The sequence below is a fragment of the Argopecten irradians genome, chromosome 6 (assembly GCF_041381155.1).
Source record: "Argopecten irradians isolate NY chromosome 6, Ai_NY, whole genome shotgun sequence".
NCBI classification, from domain to species: domain Eukaryota; kingdom Metazoa; phylum Mollusca; class Bivalvia; order Pectinida; family Pectinidae; genus Argopecten; species Argopecten irradians.
This window is the reverse complement of record NC_091139.1, coordinates 39,779,091-39,795,292: the sequence shown is the minus strand read 5'-3', so window position 1 is coordinate 39,795,292 and position 16,202 is coordinate 39,779,091. Positions and strand designations below refer to the sequence as shown.

Below are 16,202 nucleotides of genomic sequence, written 5' to 3'. Positions count from 1 at the left end.
ATAAATTGTGATAGAAAAAAATAAACTTTATAAGAATCCCGCGTTCACTTAAATTCTGTAATTACCAATTCACATTTTTAGCTGTGATTTTTGTAAATTTTTACTGTTATTTACATTTACCAGCATTGTAAATTTTAGCTTGATTGATGTTCTTTTCTGACGTATCGGAAATCGCAATGAATGAACTTCCGGTTGTGTACTATAATATCTTATGTATGTACGACTATATAATTGCGTAAAGGACTTGAATTATACTAGATATGTTGAAATCTAAGTCTTGAAAATTGTTCACCAGTTACAATTCACATTAACATATTGTTTATTAGTGGAATACTGTCGTAACATTTTGGTGGAGAATACTTATAAGCATGTGGTTGAAAGAATAAACATATTGTATGCAGCTAACAATTACGCCATAATGACGCGAATTGGATATAGTAACACCATATTACTCAAGTACCACAGAAAGTACAAAAACATGACGACGGATGTGGAATCGTTTCAGAAACCATTTAGCTACGTTAGATAACTGTTTCTGAGTGGCAGTCGTATTCAATTTACAGCTTGATGAATTGTTATTTGCTTCAGTTTACCCCAAAACATGTCTTGTTCAATAGCATCAACTTGTAACAAGTAGTCACGAAGTTTTAAGCATCCATGCGTTGTGAAGCAACCATCATCTACTTCCTCACTTCGTGTCGAAACCTCTTTATCAATATTTTCAATTAAGAAGTAAACTGAACCTCTTGGTCATTTAAAGCTCTGTCGAATTCCGATGTAAGTAATGGTTGAAGTTACCGGAAACGTAAGTGAAAACGTTTGAAACCATCTTAGTAGGTCGGATACAAGTGTGTCGCATTCCGACAGCAGAGTGCCACATACCCGTGATGGCATGCAGATATAGTGCAGACCTTGTCAAGTGCCTTGTAAACGAAGCCTTGAAAGTCGGGTAACATAATGGACGGTATATACTAGGGGACATTACCTCACACAGGCCATCACTCACACACACATTCAAAAGGCACAACGGTAGGGCGTATTAACTCAACAAAAAGACTTGGGATCCTAAACGGTTACAAGTGTAGTATCAGCAATACTGTCGTCTGTGCTAATATAACAACAGAGATGTAGTAGAGGTGTGAGGACCTAATCCCGTATTGGCCATACAGACCGGGTGGAAATATATCGCGTATCCGAGATAATCACTCACATTCCTTGAGCTCCAGGTATCAAAACTGTATTAAAATAGCTGTAGTTAAACCCCAAGTTACCATTGCAGCTGATGAGAATTCGGGTCGGCGTTATATTATATAGCAAGGCTTCAATATCATACTCTCATGTTATTTTAATATATTATAAAAGTTGCCCTCAGCCAGATTCGGGTGAGTTAATAGTATAAGTTGTGGGTCATGCTCCTATAAAGTGGTCTCGGGAACTTCAAATCTACTTTGGATTGTTCAGACATTTGTTTGGACAATCTAAGACCCGCTATATCGACAGGTCAAGACGATTTGGTTGTGGAACTACAGGTGAGATGATCTGACCCGCACTGTTACTAACACTACACACATTCAGGAGTACTTAATACAAACACACCGCCCAAACACAGTCCCCTTATCATAACACGGCCTAATGCAAAATCATGTTTGGAAAATACACACTGGCACAGTGTTATCACTGAAAATTGTGTGATAAGTGCGAAGTTACATATTTGTAAATAGAAATTTAAATATTCTCTATACACATTTGCTAATCCACTTTTAATGCCTCCGCACACACGTAAATATATACTCAGTGTACATAAAGACCCAATACCCGGGCACGGGCTCGGAAAACTGGGGTTAAATAAAAACTCGTAAAATATATATGAATGTTTCAATGTAAAGCAGGACTTACCTTAGAGGCTGTACGTGTAGATAGGACGGCAAACGATAGGGGTAGGGTCTGTAGTTATTGGCCGAACACAACTCTAAAACACTTAAGTACAGTAGACATAGTAAACTTCCTAGCGTAGTTAAGTTCATCCTGTAAGATTATCTATCAATTTTAAAACAACTAATTAAGGTAATCCGGAATTCTCTTTAAGTAATTTTCGGTGATTATTATGTGTGATCCAGATTTGGTCTAAAAATTCCGGAATGAGTGGAGCATTTGATTGCCAGGTGACTGCTATGTGTTAACACACGTCTGCCTCCTTGCACAGCAGCCAGCGGTAATGGCGTTCACGTTACGTTCGCTGCTTAAATACACATACATGCGGACACAATGACCGCTGTTACGTCGTAAACATTTCCTCTGTAACATCCACGAACTGAGATGGGCGAGCGTTCATTGACGTATGAACACAACCCGGTAATGTAGGTGTACGTACCTGTACAGATCGATAGCGACCCGTCTTTTACTCCATTGTATGATATCATACTTCATAGGGTCAAGATTCCCCTTTAAATTAAGGTTTGAAAAAACGTATACTCAGATTAGATTTAGCTATGTTAAAAACATTATTATTAAAACAAATGCCGGATTAAAATTCTTGCTCACAAAGAAATACAATATACATAATTAAAATATTTATGATAATATATAGCAAGGGTTCAGCTTTAGCTGTGTAGCCACCCATAGTATAAATATGTTACTTTTTCTTTTCATTCAACATTTTGATAACTGGTTCATATTTGTCAGTCTCCTGTTCGTAGGAGCGCAAAACATTTTGAATGTGTATACTGTCATTCATTAATATTTGTACATATATATGAAACAAACCAGTTATAATAAAAGTGAGATTAGTTGGTTTTATTGTGATATGTCAGAACAGGGGCGTAGGAAGCGGGGGGGTGTAACTGCCCCCCCCCCCCCCCCCCCCCCCGTTCCCCAGGACGGGGGAGACATGTTACGAGGGGGACAAACATGTCTCCCCCCATTTTCGTCGACTGAAATTTTCTAAAAATGCTTATTTGAAAGAAAAAAGGGTCCTCCTGCACATTTTTCGTAGGGTTGCATTATGTTATGACGACACAATAATCATTTCTAAATGCAGGTAACTTTGAATCGAAAAATTACCATGTTAAGAACGCTAAATATAATCATTAAAATACATCGTAAAACTCATCTACGCCATTCTAAATCGTATTTTTTTTCTCCGGGGGAGACCACCGGACCTCTTTAACACCAAATTCTCGCGCCTTTGTTCGCTCGCAAATTCATCAAAATGTATCGTAAAACTCATCTAAGCCATTCTAAATCGTACTTTTTTTCGGGGGAGACCCCCGGAACCACTCAAACACCAAATTCTCGCGCCTTTGTTCACTCGCAAATTCATCAAAATGTATCGTAACTCATTTAAGCTATTCTAAATCGTAATATTTTTCCCGGGGAGGCCCCGGACCCCCCAAACACCAAAATCTCGCGCTTTCGGGCGCTCGCAAAATCATCAAAATACATTGTAAAACTAATCTCAGTCATTCTAAATTGCAATATTTTTCCCCGGGGGTCCCCCTCAGACCCCTAAAACACCAAAATCTCGCGCCTTCGACGCTCACAAGCTAATTTGGCCATTTGCGTATTCGTTAATTTCCTTTTAGCGACCCCACTGTCTATTAATGTGTACAAGGATTAAATTTAATGATGTATGAAAAATGTACATAAAGCATATATGGTTGGGAGTTGAATTAATCTCCTCCTGTAGGTGCGGCGGCGCGGGGTGGGGGTGGGGTTTGGGTCACAAAATATTGAGAACCCCCCCCCCCCCCCCCCCCCCATTACGTTTCAACTTCCTACGCCACTACAGAAAAGCCCACTATGTTAAAATGTGTGTGAAACGTTCGGATTGGCTCGTGTATGAGTTCAGCGTACATATTGTACCTGCTGAATGGTGATGCTGTACGATTTTGGAGTTTCAATGGTTTCAATTTAAATACTTTAAAATGTCGTGGTTTTTTCCAAAGTTTATATGTTTTTATAAGAAATATAGAACAATAGATTTATTCGATATTTTCCTTTGTGGTTATGTAACAGAATAAGCCTTGCTTAATTTTCCCTAGGCCTTTAACATCTCTAACGAGTCATAACGGACGCTCTAAAAGATGTGTCCTCGCATATTCAGGTCAATTTTCATTCTTCAAAAACATACGTTTTTAAATATCTATTTTTAGTATTATTTCAAACAATTACATGATGATGGATTAATATCAAGTACATATAAAACTTATGGTTTCAAAGCTTATACAACCAATACACGAATTTTGTTTACGGAGAATGGAAATTGAGAGCAAATACATAATGGACCATTTTTTATTTTGATTTTTGGTTAATTTCTTATGTTACTTCTGTGCAAATCTTTAGTCCATATTGAAATATTCGTAATTGTATTTTATTTTGGTATGATTAATCCAGTTTGTTAATATTTAAGTTAAGTAGCATAGTGAGTGTTAACGGAATGGTTACAAAGTGATCATAGTTCCGCCCCTTTATCTATCGGACTTTAAACTCGACACTGACTCTTAGTGACAGTATCAAATGTACAATCACAAAAACCTGTTACACAAACTATTGTGTATAAAGCAGATATTACTATAGGTCTTATCTCTACCTAATAACAGCGCTGGAAATACAGAACACAAACTATCAGCAAGGAAAATCTGGCAGGTGCAAAAATAGTGTCAAAGATTTGATGCACACAGAAACTTCAAACGAGGATCGACCACCACGATTTTCATTTAGAAAATACTTCGTCATCTTTGTCAAACGAATCAAGAATTGCAAGCATGTGATAAAACAATAAAATAGGAAATTGATCAGTGTAAACAGAAGAAAAGTCAGATTTGGTTACAGATGAAAGGCCGTGGATAACCATCTCTTATACTAGTACGTAATCCCATGTAATTAGGAGGTAAGGACAGATCGAAACATTTTCTTAATATCAGGAAGTTACAGAATATTCTGCTTTTCCTACGGAAAAGTCGTAAAATATGTCCACGCCATTACAGGACCAGCCACAGAACTCTCTTTGTCCTGAGGACAAGTCATGGAATATTTGATATGTTTGATAACCAATAACAGAATATTCAGTGTTCCAAGAACAAGTCATTAGGACCATTTACTGAATTTAAGTTAGCACCACTTTCAAAGAAGAAAAATAAGGCAATAATATGTGAGTTCCAATATTCATTCAATAAAAATAACAAGAAAAGTTATCATGATAGTATTGAGTGATATGCCATCTTTATGACAAATTGTAAAATCTTTACATGTGCAAATTACAAACTTATACTATTCTGACTAAATTGATTCTAACTTTACAACTATATTATAAATAAACATTTAACGACAACGGAACATTCGGTCTAGTTCCCGAATTAAGAGTTTTAAAACTCTAGAAGTTCTTTAAATTAAAATAGCTTTTTTATAACTGAGTGAATTCTTCATTTGACGACTGGTGTTCAACAACAGTCTGACTGCCGAACTGACTCGTGCTCATTTGTTCCCGTAGGTCGCTTCCATCTTTTGTTTCGGCTCCACCGACACCCTCCGTTTCTATGACTGTGTTCGAAGTGCCGTGTCTAAGACTAGTTGCTCTGCTCCCACGCCTTTGTGCATGAACTTCTTTAAACTGTTCTTGGCGTGATATATGTGAGTCTTTATCACTCCTTGGAGGCGATCTGTTGTCATGGGATATGCCCCTGTCCTCGTGACGTGGTGGAGATGTGTCCCTGTGCACATGGCGAGTGATACCATAATGGTCTTGATGTTGAGGTGGTGACCCTTCCCTGTGTACATGAGGTCCATTCCTGCTCCCATGTGTCCAGTCCTTGTTTCCATGATACCCTTCTTTATTCCCATGGGACAAGTCTCTGTTTCCATGGTCTTTGCCATGTTGCCTATTGGGTGGAAACCCGTCCATCTTGTCGTGTCTAGGAGGGGAGACGTCCCTGCCGGTATGTCTTGGCGGAGACAGGTCTCGGCCTTTGGTCTTATGAGATGACAGATAATCTTGTCGATATGTTGCACCGTCCTTTTGGGGAGGTCTCGGGGGAGAACCGTCTCTAACACCGTGCCTAGGATTGTGTGAAGTACTACCCTCATGGTCTCTGTGACCATGATGTCTTGGAGGTGATCCATCTCTACCACCATGCCTCGGAGGTGAACCGGATCTACTGTTGTACTTGTGTGAAGTACTACCCTCGTGGTCTCTGTGACCATGATGTCTTGGAGGTGATCCATCTCTACCACCATACCTCGGAGGTGAACCGGATCTATTGCTGTACTTGTGTGAAGTACTACCCTCGTGGTCTCTGTGACCATGATGTCTTGGAGGTGATCCATCTCTACCACCATGCCTCGGAGGTGAACCGGATCTACTGCTGTAATTGTGTGAAGTTCTACCCTCGTGGTCTCTGTGAGATTTGGCGTGACTGTGATGTCTATGGTGAGACGTGCCGTGATCGTGATGACGGTGAGAGTGTCTGTGAGAGGAACTATCCTTGTCGTGATGTCGGTGTGATGTGCCACCCCTCCCATGCCTCTGAGAGGAATCATGTCTATCCTCGTGTTTATGGAAGGGACTTTCTTTGTTCCATTGCTCTTCCCTTGCCTCATCCCGAAGACTCTGTAACACAGCTTCATTATGTAAAATCCGTTTCCTCAGTTCCTCGTTGCGCAATCTCAGTACATCTTTACGATCCTGCTGGTCATGAAGGTTTTCTCTCAACATATCATGTTCGTTGCGCAGATCTGACAGTTCCCTATCCTTGGCTCTCCAATCCTCTTTGTACGCTAAGGACGAAACCAGGGTCTTGGGGTCAATATCGAGTGACTGAAGAATTTCGCGTTTTCCTCTACTCTCCTCCCAATCAGCAATCATGTTTTGGAGGTCTGCCTTGTGGGCACGAATATGGTTTGCGCGTAACTTCTGTATACTGTCATATTTCGCCTCCGATTCTTCTATGTTTTCTAACATCTTTTCTGTCTGTTCGTCAGCCATTTTCATCTTCATCTCTAATAGATCTTGCTCCGCGCGATAATCTCTAATTTTCTGGACTCTCATCGCTTTCTGGTATTCATCATCTTGCCATTTCATCGGAACTTCCTCTCGCTTTTCTAACAACCATTTCTTGTCAAATTCAACTTCTCTCTTCAGTCGTTCTAAACGCTGCTCTTTCTCTTGAAGTTGTTCCGCACCCGTTTGAAGATGGCCTCCCCATCTTTTGAGAGATGAGTCAAAATTAGTCAACACTACTCCCATCTTTGTCAGGGTATCATCTGTCTCGCGCAATTTAACCTCGCCGACCTTGACCATGCCAAAGTACGCATCATAAATGTCTCTCAAAAGTTCATTGTTTTGATGAAGTTGTTTTATACAGCCGCATATCTTATCGGGATCAGTCACTTGGATACTGATGTTTTGAGTTGGACATTTAAGAAAAGATAAAAGTTTTTTTGCCATCTTTCTTGGACTGCACTTACCAGCTTTGGAGAACGGCCGGTCTTCCTACGTTTTGTAAATTTTACGTTCGCTGACTATGCCGCCGCCATCATTGTTGTTGGTTACCAGATGATGACGTCAGGATTCATTATTTCGTCATATTGAATTATGACGTCATCATAAAATCACCAACAATATAGATCAACCATTTGCGTTCAACATTGCGTTGCAAGCACGATCACAATTTGTTTATTATAGATCTATGCAAATTGTGTGGGTTTAATGTTTTAAAATGATATTGATTTACTGTGATTAAAGAAAAATAATTAAGAAACTAACAACCTGAACAACAACAGAATAAAAAAGGATTGTACAATTTGAAAGTTTATGTATACATGTAATTTGTGTCAAAGAATCGTTTCGCCAGTAGGCCTAACTCACTAAATCTGTTAACAAAAATGTCTCTATTGTGCTATTTAATTAAGTGAAAGTTTGGAGAATTCTTTAAACAATTCATCATCGACTATTAATACTCGAGATACATTATATCAAATGTTGTAATTCATGGCTCCTTTTTAAAATTCATTTTAAACTGGGTATTTATTTTTCTTTAGAATCACAAATAATAAGCTACTCTGTATCAAAATGTTGTTTTTATGTAATAACTATCCTTTCTTTATTTTATTCATTGTACGCTGGATATTTTATTTTACTTTATACAATGCTATTCGAACACATGCAAAGCCGTTTCGCGTGATTTTGTAGAGATACAGGTGAACACAATCACCTACACGATAGGGATATAGTAAAACCAAGCGAGGAAAATATGTAATCCTAAATCTATTGAATCAACATTTTCACCTGTGATAAAGACATATATTTATCTGTAAAGGAATGTTTAAGCACATGTTTATGAAAATTTACGTTTCATTTTAATTCGATATTTTGTTTCGTGTCCATAAGGAAAACACCTAAAATATTTCATATTGGACTTGAGTGCATCCTGTTATTTCACGCGTAATTTCTCATCAGAGAAATTCCATCAGCTACGCCCTGTACAAACTTCCGAAAGCGCCATTTTACAAAAGTTATAGTTCCGATACCAGTTGGATTCCTGTCATCTGATTGGCTAGTTTTAAGAGAGTCATACTAGTCTGACAAACATATTACGTGCTTATCAATTAATACCGTTTGATTAACAAGTCAATTACGCATGCATTTTGTAAGTATGCACATATTGTCATTGTTGACAGGAAAAATGAACACTCCCGCGCGTCATACTTCCGGTGACGTACATGTAATACTCACACGGATTTACGATGTTAACATCTGAAATGGATATACAAGTTCAACTAAACCTGTACATCCATCGGTTGCTGTAATTGTATTGATTTATTTTGTGATCGATCTGTAGGAGTACTGTCGGGTAACACCATTAATTTCTTTGAAGATAGTGACGTATCAAAATTTTGTCGAAGGTCCAGGTACTGAAATACAAAATATTGCTATCGGAAGTACTGTTTCTATCGAGAATTTGCATATGTACTTAACTGTTTATTCTCTTACTGAACAAAATGTATGGAATGCCATTAAATTGTCCTCTAAACCATATAGCAATCATTCCACAACAGAGCAGACAGTTTCTCAGGATCCTATCATGGGATTGCATGAACGTTCATTCTTCTACTGATACAACACAAAGTATTAGAATTCATCATCATGACTTTGTAAAGAAAATCTTTATCATTCCGAAGACCTAGGTTCGATTCCTGATCGAGGCATTCGACAGGAATGTGTACCATATATATTCTTCTACATATTTATCTATATCAGCAACTAAAACACAATTAGAAAATGGACACATAATGTGATGCATACTGCAACTTATTTCAAAAGGTGTGTATGTGAGTTTTGTTTTTCATTAATAGGATATTGAAAGTTAGATTTAGCTGATAGTCTGTCATACACATTTTAAACAACTCAGCTACTGTAGTCAAAAGGCGAAGGTCTACAGAAGTTCTTTACCTGCTTATTGGACACATCAACTGTACATGACGTGTTAGATTTAACAGTACCAATATTCTATGTAGGCCCACAAGTTAACAGCGCCGGTGTAACGTTGAAAATGGACCCCCGTTGAAAACTGACCTCGGGTCATTTTTCAACGTTGAAAAATGACCCCGAAAACCGTTGAAAACTGAACTTTAAGCGCACTTTTTACACCGACCCGTTGAAAATAGACCCCGTTGAAAAGTGACCCCATAAGAACTCGTTTTTACACAACAACACAACACGACACCACAACAACACGAAACCACACAACATCACACAGCACATCAACACACCAACAACACACCAACACTACACAACACAACACCACACAACAACACATCACACAACACAACAAAACACAACAAAATAACACAACATCACATTACACAACATCACACAACATAACATCACACAGCACATCAATACACCAACAACACAACAACACATCACACAACACAACAAAAGATACACAACATCACACAAAATAACATCACACAACACAACAACGCATCACACTAAACACAACATCACACAACACAAAACCACACAACACAAAACCACACAACACAAGAATACATTACACAACAACACGACACAATATCACAACAAAACATCACACAACACAACAGCACACAACACCACAACACACAACCACGCAACAACAATACAACATCCAACAACAACACTCAACAACACAACACAACACAACATCACATCACACAACATAACACAAGAACACATCACACAACAACACAACACGCCTCACAACACAACATTAAAACAAAACATCACACAACAACACATAACACAACACACAACACAACCACAGCACACAACCACGCAGCAACAATACAACACCACCCAAAAAGAACACAACACAATAATACACAACAACACAACACACGACAACATCACACTACATAACACAACACAAAATCACACAACAAAACATCACACAACAACCCATCACACAATACAACAACACACAACACAACCACACCACAACACACAATACAACAACAATACAACACCACCTAACAACCACAACACCCGACAACAACACAACATCACACAACATAACGCAACAACAAATCACAAAAACATCACACAACAACACATTACACAAACACGGAACAATTAAACAACACAACACAAACACAGCCACACAGCATACAACAACACACAACACACCAATATCACAACACAATAACATAACACATAACAACACAACACACAACAACACAATAATACACAACATCACACAACAACACAACAACACACAACTACAACACACAACAAACAACATACAACACACATCCACAAAACAACACAACAACACAACACAACACAACCATACGCAGAACACAACATAACTGATCCATACGCAGATATATAATACATGTATTCTTGTATTGCAGGGAATAAATATATATTAACAATCACTGAATACCCGACAAACGTAAAATCGTCGAAAATATAATCATAAAAAATCATTAAGAAACAAATTAATAATATCCCATAATTATAGTTTTGTAACACTATCCACTGGTACTCGGAAGTGAACACCACATAGTACAATCTTTTCAAAAGACCATCCGTTGATAGTTTGCCAAGGTCATTTTTCAACAGACCTGCCGTTGAGAATTGACCCTAGACACTGTCAATTTTCAACGGCATTCGGGGTCCGTTTTCAACGTTGAAAACTGACCCGAGGTCAATTTTCAACGGAGGTCCATTTTCAACGTTACACCGGACGACAATATAATAATGGTCACACCTGACGGAGGTGAAAGATCCCACCACGAGATAACTATATAGATTTATTTCGAACACCTGTCCAATATAAGTAAAAGTGTGTACACGCTTGGCCAGTCTTGGTACTTCTTTAACTAATACAGCGTCACTAACAGGAACAACAGGCAAATCTCAATGTAATTCTATAAATATACGCTAAATTGAAAATTTGTGTTAAGAATTTTTTATTTTGTTATTTCGGTCTCTTTTTTTGCTTTCTTTGAAAAAATGAAATTGATTTTAATCCGGATCGCATTTTGTATCTGAAACTTATTTGAAATGCAACTGAAACTCTACCTTTATCGATTGCTTTTCTGTACATAATTGTAAATTCCCGCTCTACTACGTTCGATCTTTCACTATCATATATCCATAAATGCAATGTTGTAATATCACTGAAAAAAACCCTATAAATGATTACTTTATAAATCATAATTCTTAAAATGAAGTATAAATACATTTACTGTAAGCTTGTGAATCATGGAAGGTGAGCCGTTAATATCTTATTTTATCTTAATCATATTTAGTTATGCGAAGTAACATTTTAGCGTAACAGTCTCCAGCATAAAAACCACTGAAATAACAACACCGCCAAATTATATGTTTGAAGTTAAGTTACGTAAACTATGCATTCTAATTCCACGATACACGAAACAGTATTTGAGAAAGAGTTGAACGAACAAATAACAGAAATTAATTTTACTTTTTTTTTTCGATGTGAAAGCTCCAACTAAAATGGTACCGCCACTAGGCCTAGGGTGTACGATTCTCTCCCTGAGTACTTGAAACCCTTGGCTAGAGGAGTTGATGGTACCGGCAAAACCGAATGTTGCTGTATGACGCAGCACCGAATGTTGTTTTATGACGCAGCACCCAATGTTGCTGTATGACTGCACTTCGCAAGCAGCACAACATGTGAAGATAAAATAACACCATTGTAAAATAGGTACGGGTACCATTTTCAAAGAACGAAAAGATAAATATGAAACGACAAGAAAGGGGTTCAGAATGTCCGCAACCAAAATATGTGCACACTCGTGTGTACAGGATTAATTAAACTACTTCTTGTGCTTGCGGACTTGCTGTCGAAGAATTTAAACCATAGAATGTGTGCACATAACGTGTCAATCATTGTGATTATACAGTTATAAAAAGTCAATTGTTTGATTGTTTGTACAAGTGATAAGTCCCATACTGAGGATAACTAGAAGCTGTTTACATTTCACATACCGCTCTGTCCTCACAAAGAAAGTCGTTTTAGTCGCTTGATCAAACGCCTAATAGACCGTTATGACCCGTGACAAGACTTAACGAAACTTCAAACTGGAAAATGTAATATGTACAGTCTCGATCCTATCTCAAGTGATTGTCAAAAACTGGGAACCTATCAGGCAAACTTTGATTTGACGCGATAAGATTTTTCAAGTAGCTGGCCTCATTTCAATTGTAGATTGAAAAACATATTGGCATAGTTCTAAATGATGGCCGTACTTTGTAAACCTGACGAAGGCAAATCAGTTTGAGCTTATTTCACGTGATGTTCAGTCTGTCAGATCTTCAAAAGTCATCTCGTAAACGTCACTACAACAACTCTGAAATCGTACTGATAAATCCGGAATTCCAAGCCTAATGAAGCATCAAATTCTGTGCAATTACTCTTATGGTTTCGCACCGATGAAAAGACATGAGTGCAGTATATAGGATCAGACAGAGTGTAGTCTAGCTCGTATTTCACTCGAAACGAAACTTTGAAGACTATAAACCTTGACTCCGATAGTTGTGTGTATTACTAAATCACATTGTGACTATCTATTATCGTATATCTATTAATGTTTAGTAGAATTGGTAAGGCTATGGTACCTGTAAGGGATCATCACACTGTTCAAAAATAGTGTTCCTTCATCAAATATCTTTAAAAATATGTTGGTAGTTATCATTTAAGGCAACTTCATCATTAACAGAATTATCAACAAAAATTATTTCAGCTTGTAGAATGAAGTATATACAAGAACCCAAGAGAGTCTGTATCGGTCACCTGTTTTTTTAGCAATTATCACAAAAACCTCTTACAATTAAAAATAACAAAATTGGCTCCACAATTTGTTCAATATTAAATCCCAATCATACAATGCTGCTATCAATACCATATGACTATTATTCAATGCTTACATGTAGTTTCAGAAGCCAAATTGATCCCTGCTCCTCAGCCCCTCGGAGGATCATCACCAATGTACACCATTGGTACAATTTTGAATCCCCACCTACATGAGTGACACTCCGTGCTTAGTTTCAGAGAAGAAGTAGTTTATATGAAAATTACCAAACAGACCCCTTTTGGCCCCGCTCCTCAGGCCCCCGGAGGGTCATCCCCACCATTTGAACAATTTTGAATCCGTACCCTATAAAAATGCTACTATTGCAATATGAGTGCTCTCCCATGCTTAGTTTCAGAGAAGAAATCGTTTATCATAGCCAAATTTCCCCCTTATGGTCCCGCCCCTCAGGCCCCAGGGGATAAGTCCGACTATTTGTACACTTTTCAGTCAGTGCCCCATAAGGATGCTACCAGCCAAATTTTGTTCAAAGGTTTTTAGGAAGTGACAATGCACTGACCGTTGGATGGACGTGTTATTTTTTCCTGGAACGCTTAAGCTCAACCACAGGTTTACAACGCGCGCGCGCGCAAAAAAAAAAAAAAAATACTAAAAATACTGATATTAGTATTTTTGTTCACGCGCGCGTCGTAAACCTGTGGCTCAACAACAAAAATTGGTGAGTTTTGATACAAGGTCCTGATAATTCCTGTGATTATTGATTTGACGTTTCGCTATCAATTTTAATCCAATGAACAAATAGTCATTAATTTCTTACTAGTTCGCCTTAGTTATGTTAACACGGACTCGTAAACTATTCACCGCACGACAGACAAACATTAAGAACGATAACTCTGACAATCTCCGTGGGACAAAATGGTGTCGATTTTCTCGGTTTGACTGATTTATTTAAACCACCCAATACGACTCGGCGCCTATTAATAGAATAAATCTGTCGGATGTATAATCATATTACAATCTTTCCCTTGAACGTTTCTTAAAATGAAACTTTTTTGTTACGTGGCCAAAGGAGTAATCTCAACGTGAATAGGTGATTTGTATGCACTAGGTAGTATTACTGATAAATTTATAGTGTCTACATGGATTTGATAACAGCAATTTATGTCAACTGACAAAAAATAACAGGTATCACGGGCCAATACTGAATTCATGCCTTCATTGTTAGCTCGACTTTCTTTTTCATTTATTTCATCACAATCCACTGCACCAGTTTGGAATTTCTTTCTGAATAAGCGACAGCTGACTTCCCTCCGTTCGACATGATCGCAACCCAATGGTTTCCTCCATTCTGTAAGAAATGATTTTAGGAGACGGATATGAAAGTTAATAGAGCTCAGCGGCCATCTCAGGTCAGTAATACCAGACTAGAAAACTTACTGTGTAACTCAGTAAATTGGATTGACACCTAGCCGGAGAGCTGGGGAATATTCCTAGTGGTATAATGTCCAATGGATTAAAGATATATGGTAACATCTGAAAGGGTTAAAATGACTCCGTCGTTAGCAATGTCGACACAGTTTTGTCGAAATTCTACGAATTCAAAAGTATGAAAATGGTAAACAATACAACCTCCATATCGTCGGCAAGCTGCACATGTGAAAATATCGCAACTTTAACTTCTTCAAACGATAGAAGTGGAATTTTCATGAATTCTGCATAACAATGAGATTGGATCCTATGTTATTGTTCGGGAAACCGATAAAAAAAAATCATGCCGATGAATTGAATATAACCTGCTATGCAGTAGTTAAAATAAAATAAATTGCCAGGTTGCATGTTTATAAACAAGTCAGGTTTATTTAACTGCTTTAATAAGCAATTACCAGTTAGGCAAACCGGAAGTCACCGCTTCGGAGAATTTATAGCCAAACATTTGATAAATGAAATTTGTTTGAAAAAGAAAACCTTGTTCGTGTGCCAACTTCTTAAGGGAAAACAAAAACCTGCAATACACCAGCATGTCGATCTTGTTTTATCTCCTCTGTAGACTGAAATATCAAAGCTTGGCTGGAGTTTAAGAACGAATCCGATACGACAGAGAGGTAATAACATAAAATATGTCCTTAACATGCGAGTGCACAAGTGCACCGACAGATATCCCTCATCTGTCTCAAATTTTAAGATTTATTTTAATGTAATAGATATATCGTCTGCATCAGATAAGGCGATCAGGCGGAAGGCACTTTTTATTCTAAAGTTGTTTAATTCCGCGCGGAAAAACTTGTGCTATTTGCCCTTTAATACCTAATCGTGAGAAAGATTGTTCACGAGTTATCTTTCTTGCAATTCGCACAATTCCAACACTATCAGAGAAGAGTTTGAATCATTGCGTCGTGTCGACATTGTGATAATTGGATTAAAGGTAACAGAACGTTAAAAACGACAATGAAATGAAAGCCTACTCTCACACTGTTTCTTGGGTGGTCGTCATATACAAGTTTGACTGATAAGTTCAGGACCGCTATTGGAAATGTACATATAAGAAAATCCCAGAAATAGAATTAAAATTCCGTAGCAAATGATGAATCATATTGCTCCAATTGGCCATTCCATCATTTCGTGTGTGATAGTCAGATGTAGTCAGCACATCCCGAGTACGACAAGCCAGATGGTACGAGTAATTGACCATATCGTCTACTCCTCCGATATATACCGGAGCGTATCTCTACTGAAGTCTCACTCCTAGATAACCAGATCAAACTCCAGTATAAGGCCCTACAGTTCAGCAATAGTGTAAGGATCCACTGAATCATTAGTACACGCATATAATATTGGATACTTGGTAAGCATAAAGAAAAGAAAATGTACAAAAATTAAAAGAA

At 37.9% G+C, this 16,202-nt stretch overlaps 2 protein-coding genes across 9 annotated transcripts in view; both read right to left on the bottom strand.

Annotated features, from left to right (window-relative positions):
* Window positions 1–2,287, bottom strand: part of LOC138325861 (collagen alpha-1(II) chain-like) — a 56,693-nt gene extending 54,406 nt beyond the window's left edge. For 2 of the 8 annotated variants that reach the window (XM_069271830.1, XM_069271832.1), the window contains exon 1: window positions 1,897–2,287. In XM_069271830.1, the coding sequence (XP_069127931.1) occupies window positions 1,897–2,024 (128 nt within the window). In that variant the 5' untranslated portion in view covers window positions 2,025–2,287. The remainder of the gene's footprint in view (window positions 1–1,896) is intronic. The other 6 variants (XM_069271829.1, XM_069271828.1, XM_069271831.1 and 3 more) reach the window with 6 other exon arrangements.
* A 3,114-nt stretch (window positions 2,288–5,401) lies between these two features.
* On the bottom strand, window positions 5,402–7,441 carry LOC138326514 (nuclear speckle splicing regulatory protein 1-like). The gene has a single exon (XM_069272613.1). The coding sequence runs from the start codon at window positions 7,439–7,441 to the stop codon at window positions 5,402–5,404; it is 2,040 nt and encodes a 679-aa protein (XP_069128714.1).
* Window positions 7,442–16,202: the final 8,761 nt, after the last annotated feature.